The sequence below is a fragment of the Marmota monax genome, unplaced genomic scaffold (genome assembly GCF_021218885.2).
Source record: "Marmota monax isolate L192 unplaced genomic scaffold, Marmota_monax_Labrador192_F-V1.1 WCK01_AAM20220418_F8-fsc00328, whole genome shotgun sequence".
NCBI lineage: Eukaryota > Metazoa > Chordata > Mammalia > Rodentia > Sciuridae > Marmota > Marmota monax.
In genome coordinates, this window is record NW_026693470.1 from 317,191 (window position 1) to 329,314 (window position 12,124).

At 39.8% G+C, this 12,124-nt stretch overlaps 1 protein-coding gene across 1 annotated transcript in view; it reads right to left on the bottom strand.

The window, feature by feature from the left end:
* Positions 1-554: 554 nt before the first annotated feature.
* Ankrd12 (ankyrin repeat domain 12) overlaps positions 555-12,124 on the bottom strand; it is a 153,320-nt gene continuing 141,750 nt past the window's right edge. Inside the window, exon 14 of the mRNA XM_058583464.1 lies at positions 555-1,358. Within this exon, the coding sequence (XP_058439447.1) occupies positions 1,263-1,358 (96 nt within the window). The 3' untranslated portion in view covers positions 555-1,262. The remainder of the gene's footprint in view (positions 1,359-12,124) is intronic.

The window sequence follows — 12,124 nt, forward strand, 5'->3', positions numbered from 1 at the left end:
TTATTTCACTTAGCATGATGTTCTCCAGTTCCATCCATTTACCAGCAAATGACATAATTTCATTCTTCTTTATGGTTGAGTAAAACTTCATTGTGCATATATGCCATGTTTTCTTTAACCATCCATTCATCTGTTGGTGGGCACCTAGGCTGATTCTATTAATTGGCTATTATGAATTGTGCTGCTATAAACATTGATGTGATTGTATCACTATAGTATGCTGATTTTAGTTCTTTTGGATAAATACCAGAGGACAAGATACCAGTATCATATGGTGGTTCCATTCCTAGTCTTTTGAGGAATCTCCATACTTTTTTCAAAAGTTGTTGTATCTATTTGCAGTTCTACCAACAATGTATGAGTGTATACCCTTCCCCACCCCACATCCTCACCAGCATTTATTACTGTATTCTAGATGATTGCCATTCTAACTGGATTGAGATAAAATTTCAATGTAGTTTTGATTTGTATTTCCCTATGTAAAGTGTGTTGAATATTTTTTTCATATATTTGTTGGCCATTTGTATTTCTTCTTTTTGAAAAAATGTCTTAACTAAAGTACTTTTGTTCATTTATTGGTTGGGATATTTGGTTTTGTAGGGTTACATTTTTTTGGAGTAATTTATATATTCTGAGTATTAATTCCCTGTCATAGAGTGTCTGACAAAGATATTTTCCCATTCCATAAACTCTCTGTCTAATTGCTTTTTTTGCTATTTGGAACTTTTATAATTTGAAGCCATCCCATTTATTGATTCTTTGTTTTATTTCTTAAATCAAATAATAACAGTGAAACAACATATAACAATCTGTGGGGCATTAAGAAGGTAGTTGAGTGCCAGAAAGAAAGAAGAGAAAAGAAAGAAAAAATAAAAGTTCACAAAAATAAATTAAAATAAGAAAGAAAGATGAAAGAGTCCTCTAATTTCTCCATTCTTTCAAGTCATTCAAGAACATTCTTTGGTTTGCCTAAAAACATTCTGTGAGGAAATAAAAGATTTTTTTCTATAGAATTTAAATTCAACTTACCTAACTGGAATTAAATACCTAGATATCACACCTTTCAATTCTCAAGTGATAATTTTTCACATATATATGATATTACACATTATATATCATATATATACTGTTATATATTATACATATATTGTATAATTACTAAAAGTAGCCTGAAAACCACTCTAGTTCTTTCCTACTAAGGTAGGACAGAAGAAATAAAAGAAATAGGTGGAAAAGAGATAAAAAGGAAGGACAAGGGAATATTATTTTAATTTTACTTCCATATGTCTTCTTCCAAGCCTGTCACTCTCCAAGCCAGTCTCTCTTCCGGTCCTGCCACTCCCAAATTTCCGGTAAATCTGTTAAAAAAAAAAAAAAGTTAACTATACATTCACTCACTTATGATAACTGTATTGTGTACTGTTTATTAGCACAACAATAAATGTACTAAGCAAAGAAAGACGATTTTTAATATTTTAGTTGTAGATGGACACTATAACTTTATTTTAATTTTATGTGGTGCCGAGGATAGAAATGCAGTGCCTTCCACATGCAAGGTGAGCACCATACCACTGAGCTACAACCCCATATCCAAGAGAAAAATATTTTAAGAAATCTATAATTTAGGTGATTTTCCAGCATTGTCTTCTGATTGGAAAATTGAGACCATGTCAGCCTAAGGATCCTGAGAATGATCAGGCCACCATAAACCATCTTGTGATCACCAGATTGATGAACCTAGGTTTAGTCCCCAGTATCACACACACAAAAAAATTTTAATGACATAGAAAAATGCCTCACATATATTATGTGAAATAATCAAGACCACTAAAGTAAACAACACACATTCTGATTTTTCAAAAATGAGAGATGTGAATCCAGTTTATTAAAGAGTCAAATCATTGTGGTGGAAACATGAAAATTTTGTTTTTTCTAGGACCTGCACTCCAGCTGTACTATACTAAACTCTTTTTCTGTCCTGGAAATATAATTTGACCATTTGAGGGGAGTGGACAGAGACATGAATTTTTGTTTCTCCTTCAGAAATTGATAATTGATAATTGAGGTCTTAATTGGGACACACTCAACCACTAAATAGAAAGCTTTGAACTACAGAGAATAGGCTGTCCTGAAGTGTTCTAAAACCAATGCTATTTCTTAGCTGTACAAAAAATGGTTGGCTGGGACTGGAACCAGAGGCACTTGGACACCCCCTCTCCCCAACCACACAGACATACAGTTGAAGGTATCCCCAACTCTAGCTTCCCTCGTTCTACTCCTTAGTCATAACTCTAGTTCCTAGACAAAGACATGTCAATCACAGCAACAGATAAAAATAATTAACCTAGAATATAAATAAGACCACTGGGGCTATACTTCAGGCCAGTTTCCTCATCTCTACACTGGAAATAACCCCACTCATTACCTCCTAGAATTGTTGGGAGAATTAAGTGAAACAGTTATGTAGCAGGCTTTACACAATGAACAATAGAATTACCCATTATTATTATTATCAAGATATCAAATGTTGTAAATGTGATAAATAAAAATTTGGTTCAATTTAAAGGGAAGAAATCATAAATTGGTTCTAAAAGCTTTTGAAAAAGTATGCAAGCAAGCATAGACAAAACTATCTTCACCCACCAAGTGTTTGCTTTTATTATTTTTACAATCAGTAGACTTTTTTATTAATTTTTTATTTATTTATTTATTTTTTATTGGTTGTTCAAAATATTACAAAGCTCATGATATATCATCTTTCATACATTTGACTCAATTGGGTTATGAACTCCCATTTTTACCCCAAATATAAATTGCAGAATCACATCGGTTGCACACTCACGTTTTTACATAATGGCATATTAGTGACTGTTGTATTCTGCTACCTTTCCTATCCCCTACTATCCCCCCACCCCTCCCCTCCCATCTTCCCTCTCTACCTCATCTGCTATTGTTCAATTCTCTCCCTTGTTCCCCCCCTTTCCCCTCACAACCTCTTATATGTAATTTTGTGTAACATTGAGGGTCTCCTACCATTTCCATATGCTTTCCCTTCTCTCTCCCTTTCTCCCCCCCACTCGTCTTTGTTTAATGTTAATCTTTTCCTCATGCTCATCCTCCCTGTTCTGTTCTTAGTTGCTCTCTTTATATCAAAGAAGACATTTGGCATTTGTTTTTTAAGGATTGGCTAGCTTCGCTTAGCATAATCTGCTCTAATGCCATCCATTTCCCTGCAAATTTTATGATTTTGTCATTTTTTAGTGCTGCGTAATACTCCATTGTATATAGATGCCACATTTTTTTTTATCCATTCATCTATTGAAGGGCATCTAGGTTGGTTCCACAGTCTAGCTATTGTGAATTGTGCCGCTATGATCATTAATGTGGCAGTATCCCTATAGTACGCTCTTTTAAGATCCTCAGGGAATAGTCCGAGAAGGGCGATAGCTGGGTCAAATGGTGGATCCATTCCCAGCTTTCCCAGGAATCTCCATACTGCTTTCCAAATTGGCCTCACCAATTTGCAGTCCCACCAGCAATGTACAAGAGTACCCTTTTCCCCACATCCTCGCCAGCACTTGTTGTTGTTTGACTTCATAATGGCTGCCAATCTTACTGGAGTGAGATGGTATCTTAGGGTGGTTTTGATTTGCATTTCTCTGACTGCTAGAGATGGTGAGCATTTTTTCATGTACTTATTGATTGATTGTATATATATAAATGAACACTGCAAGCATGCTGAGTGAAAGAAGTCAGACACATCAAGTCACATGTTGTATGGTTCTACTTAAACTCTCCAGAATGGGCAAATCCATAGAGAGACAGTTGATCAGTGGTTTCCATAGGACAGGAGGAGGGGGACCAGTTAGGGAGATGGTGACTGTTTAAAGGTTTGTTTGTTTGTTTGTTTGTTTTTAAATGATGAAAGTGTTCTAAAATTGATGAACCAGAATTCTTTGAACATGTCAAAAAAACCATTGAATTTTACATTCTAAAGAAATCTATTATATGGTATAGGACTTATATCTCAATAAATCTGTAAAAAAAAGAAATAAAAAAAGTCTTCACTACAGTTCCTAAGTTTGGCATTAGAAATAGTTTTCATTACTTGATTTACTGTGTTATTAAATTCATGTTAAAATAATATTCATTAGATAACAGGAGATTTATTAAACATTTTTATTTTCCAATCACTTCTGTAGTAAAATCCTCTCCCTCTTTCCACATATACTTCCACATAATAGTTAATGAAAAGTAAAACATACAGAATCAGCTTTTAAATTGAATAGCTCCAAATACTCCTCTTACCTATATAAAATTACTGAAAAGAAAGATGATGAGATATCACAGGCAGATACTTGCTAACCTGCCCTAACAGGTATGTGACTATTAGCAGATCAAAAATTAAGCATCAAAAAAATATATATTAAGTATCATGGTGGAGCCTGATGACATTGATCAGATATCATCTGTAGGCATGTTGGAGCCTGTGGCAAATATGTAGCGTTGGCATTCCTTTTGGTTTGGTCATGTAGTTAAAGTGAAAGTTCTCATCTCTGTTCCTCGAGTTGAAGACAAAGAATCACCACACACCCACATACCCAGCCTTGTGCTGGGTGTACCTGAAGGTAACACCTCACCAGAAGAAAAGGCATCACGTCTTCTTGTTTTTGATCACCCTCCTGTTGTCCTACTCTCTCTCTCTTTTCCACCTGCTCTCTGACCTCCAGGTGTGTGACCTCTGGACATGTATATAACCCTTTCCTCTTTCCAGGATATAAGTAATTACATCTTTATTCCACTCTCACGTTTCTCCTCGTCATTGAGGGGGGCTCTCCAACTAACCAATCTTAAATTACACAGTATGAGAACGGAACCCAGAGAAACCTAGCTAGTGAATGATCACCAAGGAAAATGAAAAGGGAAGCTTTGTTTGGTAAACAAAGGCACTATTCACCTGGAATAACTCCCATTTCTTCTTCTTCATCTTTGAATTTAGAATTCAGAAAAAAACATTGTCCAGAACCATGTAGAATAGAATATTCTACATTCTAGAATAAGAATAAAACCTGGTTTTATTCTTCCTTTCTTTTTAACTACAGAAAATAATTTGGTCACCAATAAGTGACCATAATCCATGACCTCTCTTTACTAACAGTGACTATAGAATTTGAGGCCATTGGATGTGAATACAAGCATCCCTGGGATTTGGGGGAGTGTGTTTAGATGGACTTGACATAGCTGTAGGAGACCCTTTGATGTTTCTTTTCTCCTTCCTGTCTTTGAAGTGCACATCATAGCTAGACAAGGCTGGAGCTCCTATATCATCTTGAGCCACAAGACAGCATAGAGAATCGAAACCACTTACTCAGATGAAATTTAAGACAAATGATCATGATTGACATGGATAGTCCAGAGTCAGCATAGACTGCCCACCTATAATTCTTCTATATGAGAAAGAAAGAAATCTCTCCCTAGTGTGCAGTACAATTATTTGGGGTTTTTTGCTATATGCAGGCAAATATAAACCTAACTGAAGCACTAGATTTACCATGGAATCATTGTTGGATGTCAGATGAACACATCACTTCTCTGGGACATGTCTCCAATCTGCAAAGTGGGAGATGGGGCAGGAGTAGAATTGACCTATATGATTCTGAAGTCTGGTTCTTTTTCTAAGCCCACATCCAGGTCTTCCACTTCTAACAGCGTCTCAGGTTTTCTTTGGGAAACTACCAGTTCCCTACCATCAGTACAAGTGTTGAATGAGGCTAGCACAACCTCCTGCTCCAGAGGACAGGAACAATGCTGAGTATTCCCTGTGCATAGGTAGTGGGACAGGGGAAGGCTGGGCTCACATGCTTGCATTGTCTGGGAACACTCAAAGGGTCCCGTGTACAAGGCTGACCATAAAATCAAGATCTGACTGTGCAGTGTGGGATATGTCTGTTTGTTCCCAAGTGAGGGAGGCCCAGAAACACCCTGACCATGCCCGTGCTACAAACAACCCAGGGGTAGAGAATTTTGGCCAAGCCCATGCTGATCTGTGGCTGAAACAATTCAGCATTCAACTTCTCATGGGAAAACTGGGAAACAGAGGCCCATTGGAGAGGCAAGTACTGCTTCAGGGTATCAGAAGTAGGTAGAGTTTGAGGGAGAAGGGAGACTTTGTATCTTCTAGTCAGGGTTCAACAGGCTTATGTACTTTTCTTTGGAAATGAGAACTTCTAGAATCCTGGGGTACCCCACCTATACCCACTTATGTGGAACTTTTTCTTTTTTGCATACCCACAAGTACACATTAACACAGATAAGTCCTACCAAGGCCCTAGGAGAAGCATATACTGGGGAAAATAACAATGGAAAAAGAAAAAGGAGCTAGACACAATTCTGCCATGGAACAGAGATATCCAGTCTCTTTGCAACACATCTGGGCCCCATAGTATGGAGAGTGGAAGAGATGAGAGAATAATGGGCAGGAGATCCTCAGGGTTCCTACCCGGATTGAAGCTGTCCTCAAGGAAGCTTCTAGATGACACAATCAAGTAAGATTTCTCTACCACTTGCCCTGGGAACCTGGAAATAGGATGAATAACCTTCTCCAGTGTGTAGGGAGCTGCAAAAGAGAAAAACTCAGCTTCTTCTTATATAATTTGGAGTGCTTAGCTTAGGTGACAGCAAAAATCCAAAGGTTTGGGGAAGTATCTATATATTGTCTTTGTTTATCCACCCATGATTTACTGCACCCTGAGAGCCTTGGGAAATGCTTTCTACACCTTTTGAACAGAAAATGACCTGGAGACTTGGGAGACTGAGTTCTTGATATAGTACAAAATTGGCAGAGCATGGGTCACTCATCTCCAGTGTCCAGGGACAAAAATCGTTCTTGTTGGAGCCTCAGGGTCCTCAGTTGAAAGTGAGCTTGGGGTCATTATTCTGGCTGTGATGAGACCTCATGAGTGAATTGGAAACCAAAGGGAAGAGATAGTAGGGAAGTGATACAGCCTTTTTAAGCCATCTTTTATTGCTTCTGGAGCTAGCAGATATGGCATCTTTGCCCCTTTGTAACTTGGCAAGCCACTGCCTTGAGTACACCCTAATAAATGTGTTTATTAGAGAGGACTAGGACTGTAGTGACTGGCAGGACTGGCAGTGACTGGGACTGCAGTGACTGGTAGGACTATTCTTCTGGAAGTATGGGAGCCAAGGAAGATCTGCCCACTTGGCAATCTTGGCATCACCCTTGCCTGGCACCCAGTATGCACTGGTTAGATTAACATGTATGTCTGCACTGGGAGCTGCTCATAGGTGGGAAAAGAGGTCCAAGACCCTCTAATTTCTTCATGTGAATTGTGCCCTCAGCACTCACCCTGTGCAAATGTTGTGTTCCTCCTGAGTGCAGTGCTAAAAATAACTGACAAGGTCCCTGTACTCTCAGAGATCAAAATCTAGAAGGATGAGGACAAGGCCACGAACTTAAATACATGTAAAGAGAAGAACAAGTGCTAGAGTGAAACAAAACAGAGCTGCTCTCAGAGAGAGCTGGGAGCCACTAGGTATGTGGCTCTGAAGGTCTCAATGAGCTGGCATGTAGGCTGTGACCAGAAATCAAAGGGGATTCATCTCTGCACAGTCTTGGAGCAGCGTGTCTGAGGAAAGATTCAACAGTGAAGAGACTCAAAGGAAGAATAAAATTTGCTCGGAGAGGAGGTTAGAAAGTAGCAATTGTGGCTGAAGAGACTGTGGAAGGAGACAATGAGAAGGAAAGAGAAGGATAAGGCCAGATACCAGAGCCTGAAAGAACGTGATAATCATCCATTGCAGTGTGACAGCATCACTCAACTCTTAGCTGTTGACAACAGCACTCATCTCAAGGTTTTTGAGAATGTTACAACACTCCCACTTCTGGTCTGCCCATTGTCTCAGCCAATCCACCCCAGAGGAGAAGGAGCAAGAGGGCAAGCAACAGTTTTTCTATGCCCTTAATTGGTCTGGACTCTCTACTTCTGAGCACCACATTGCTGATTCTATAAAAGGTGGACAGGACAGAGCCCCAGTCCTAGCCTGTAGGAGGGTTCCACAAGGGCAGCTGTCCTTCCTGTGGCCCTACAGCCCAGTGGAATTGAAAACTATTCTGTCAGCTGACTATGGGTGGGCTGGAATTCTGGTGCCGAGTCCAGAGTTCCAGTCTCTTCTCTTTTTTACTTGAGTAAATGAATTCAATCATCTGATTTGAGCTGGGAGTGGTGGTGGCACACACCCATGATCCCAGTTATGAGGAGGCTGAAGCAGGCAAGTTCAAAGACAACCTGAGCAACTTAACATGACCTTATGTCAAAATAAGGTCTTTTAAAAGCTGTTTAAAAAGCAATTTTTAAAGAGCTTTTAAAGGTGTACTGGTAAAGCACCCCTATGTTCAATCTCCAATACCTGGACGAAGGGGAAAAAAAAATTAGCTGATTTGTTTCACAAATTCTGAATCAAATGAGTTAGTTTCTCAGCTTCTCGGCAGTTCTTATGCCAGGTAAGAGCTGTTACAGATGGAAGGTTGTGTGAGGAGAAACCTCCTTTTTCTTGCTTTCACTCTGTCCTTCCTCTGTTAAGTGAATTGCTGAGAAGGTATCAGAAGAATAAGGAAAGAAAAAGAACTACTTTCAAAGGCCTATCACATCTTCCTGTTTTAAACAAAAAGAAAATAGAAATTCTTTAGGGTGTTTTGCCTTCTTTGTGTTTGAATTCCTAAGTCCTTGTGCTTTTCTCTGCAATGAACTTGAGTTGTTAACCCACCAGGCAAGAGCAAGACTCAGTGACTGGCAGCTGCCAAATTGCCAGCTAACTCATAGCCCCACCAACTGAAAGAAAATGCTCTTTCAGCAAAAAAGTATTTGCAAAGGGTCATCCGGAGCCATTGGAATATTTACAAATGTTCTTAGAAGCCTCAAAGGCTTTGCAAAATAAAAAAATTTAACATGTGGCTGAGTGTTGTCTACCAATGTAGACAAGCTTATTTATTTACTTAAAATATTTATTAATTTACTTTTACTTTTGCTTCCACCTACCCAAATTCAGCAGTAATACATTCTTGACTGGGGAAAATCTAAAAATAATGTAATACTTTTATTCCCTAGCAAAAATTTCATGTATATTCCTACTATATTCCTGTGACTTTTTATGGTCATCTATAGATATCTTTGCAAACGAGAGAGAGAGAGAGAGAGAGAGAGAGAGAGAGAGAGAGAGATATCAATCCTCAACCTCCACAGTATTTATATAAAAAACAAATTAGAAATATTACTTTTCCTAATAGGAATGTTTAAAAGAAATTTCTCCCATGTGGATTCTATGAAATGGATAATTCAACAAAAATATGTACTTGACAAATAGTTGCAGGATCTGTTACATGCCAATCTCTGCATTAGGCACTAGCTTATGTTAGGTCTGTAATTCAGGATAAATAACCCAATATCTCTATACCTCAGTGTCCTCACTTGCAAAATGGAGATAATAACAATTCTATAGGATTATTTTGAGAGTTAAATGAGATAATGCCAAGTGCCTGGCACACAGTAGGCTCTCAAGAAGCACCAGTTATTGCCACAATAATGATGATGATGAATAAAATTATACTTGACTTTTGGAGATACAGTTCAGTGTGTGTTGGGGAAGGAGGGAAACTGACAACAAATAGATCAACAACTAAGTCTATAATTACAAAATAGGGTCATTTGTGTGGCACATGCTGGTAATTCCAGGGTCTCAGGAGGCTGAGGCAGGAGGATGGCAAGTTTGAAGCCAGCCTCAGCAACTTAGTGAGGCCCTAAGCAACTTAGCAAGACTATCTCTCAAAATTAAAAATTAAAAAAGACTGGGGATGTGACTCAGTGGTTAAGCATCCCTAGGTTCAAATCCTTGACACACATACACCCTGCAAAAATAGGATAGTTCTCTGAAGGAAATAAGAAGCATGCCAGGAGGACGAATAACAGGGAGAGCATCATTTAGATATAATGATAGGGAAGGTGTCCTTGTGGAAGTGACATGGAAGCCAGACTTAGAGAATGTATTCTAGGCAGAGGGAATAGCATACAGCAAGTCTCTAAGAGAAGAAAGGGCTGGGGGTGGGCAGGCAGGAGGGCTAGAGGTGTAGCTCAGTGGTAGAGCATCTCCCTAGCATGCATGAGTGCTTGGGTTTGATTACCAGCTCTGCAAAAAAACAAACACGAACTAAAAACAAGTAGGAGAGCTGGGCACGATGGTATATACCCATAATCCCAGCGGCTCAGGAGTCTGAATTACAAGTTCAAAGCCAGCCTCAGCAACTTAGCAAGGCCCTAAGCAACTCAATGAGACCCCGTCTCTAAATTGAAAAATACCGAGTGGCTGGGGATGTGGTTCAGTGGTTAAGTGCCTCTGGGTTCAATCCCTGGTACAAAAAAAAAAGGCAGAAGGCACCAGATCATGCCTGGTTTGGACTCTAAGTTCAACAGGACATGGCATCTATAGATTTCAAATTCTTGAAAGATTGACTCTGGCTACTGTATGGAAACTAGATTTGAGGTAGGTATAACTGGAGCAGGAAACCAGTTAGGTTGTTGAGATGAGGCTGGTGGGGCTGGCATAGTGGCAGTGGGGAAGGATGGATATGATTGTATTTTTTAATAGGAACAAGAAACCTGGTGACAGATCCAAAGCGGAAAGGTGTCAGGGATAGATTGGGAATGACGTCTAGTCTTCTGGCTTCAGTTACTGGTTGTTTCATTTAGTGGATCGCAGATGAAAGGAAGCACATTAAGGAAAGGAAATCAAGAGTGTGGGTCAAGTTAGACATGTTTATTAGGCATCCAAATGGACATGTCAGTGAGGTTGACGGATATAGAGCTTGATGATCAGAGGAGAAGTTTGGATTGGTGATTTAAATTTAGGTGTAATTTGCATGATAGTGATCCTGAAAGCCACAGAAGTGAGTGAATTCCCCAAGGGAGAGAGCACAGAGACACTGAGCCTTGGGAAAGTCTCCAAAGTAAGGCTGGCAAGAGCAGCCCAGAAAAGCAGGAAGAAAACCAAGAGTCACACTCATCATCCCTTACCTGGTATAGGTGATGCTGTCTTCAGCACCCCACCTAAAACACAGAATCACACCCAGGGGGAATCACATAAAACACCTTGGCTTTTCTGTGAGAGGCCAAAATAATGTGTTTCAAGTTGTGCAATTCTCTACACATATCCAATTTCCTTAGGTCATTGCAAGCTAGTTTTTTTTTTTTTTTTTTAAGGCCAGGTCTTCGTGGGGGAAAGGGGCGAGGAATGAGAGAGACACAATAGAGTGAATTCAGCTAGAGGCAAAGTGATAGGATAGCTGCAGGTACTCGCCTTCTCTCACCTTCACCACAGGTGTTAGGATGTGGTCCTAATCATCCTCGTGAAGGTCAGGCTCTGGGGTTCTGTAATTTCATTGTGATGAGCCCTTCTGAATATTTTCCTCTGGAACTGCACATGTGTAGTTAGGCTGTTGATTGCCACAATATGATATTTGACATTTTAGTACCAGGAAAAGGGGGCACACTTCTCTGCTCCAATACAGATACTGCTGTACACCAGCTAACAGTGGTTCCAACTGAAAGTGAACAGGAAAGAGTAGGCTTTGATGAGATTCCACAAACAGTAAAATAGCAATTGGTCTGCAGGGCAGGCAAGGCAGGGTCAGAAGGCATGTATACATGTGTGGGAGCATCCCAGGCCTTTCACGATTATACACGCAACAGCATAACTTCCACAGAGACTCTCCACACCTGGGAGAATTGCAAGAGACATTACAGCCAGGAAAGGCAGGAGGATTGCAAATTTGAGGCCAGACTAAGCACTTTAAAGAGACCCTGTCCCCAAAAAAGTTGGAGGAAAGCTTGGGATGTGGTACAGGGTCTCTGGGTTCAATTCCCAGTACCACAACCACAACAAAAAAGAGAACTTAGGGACCTCAAGGGGCAGCTGAACATGAGGAAGCAGGAGAGCCAGGGGTTTTTCCAGGGATGTGGTGATAGCAATCAAAACATGGGGGATTTTTTGGTCAACACAGTAGCAGCAGTCAGGACCCCAGTGTTAATGTACTCATTCAACACACATTCAC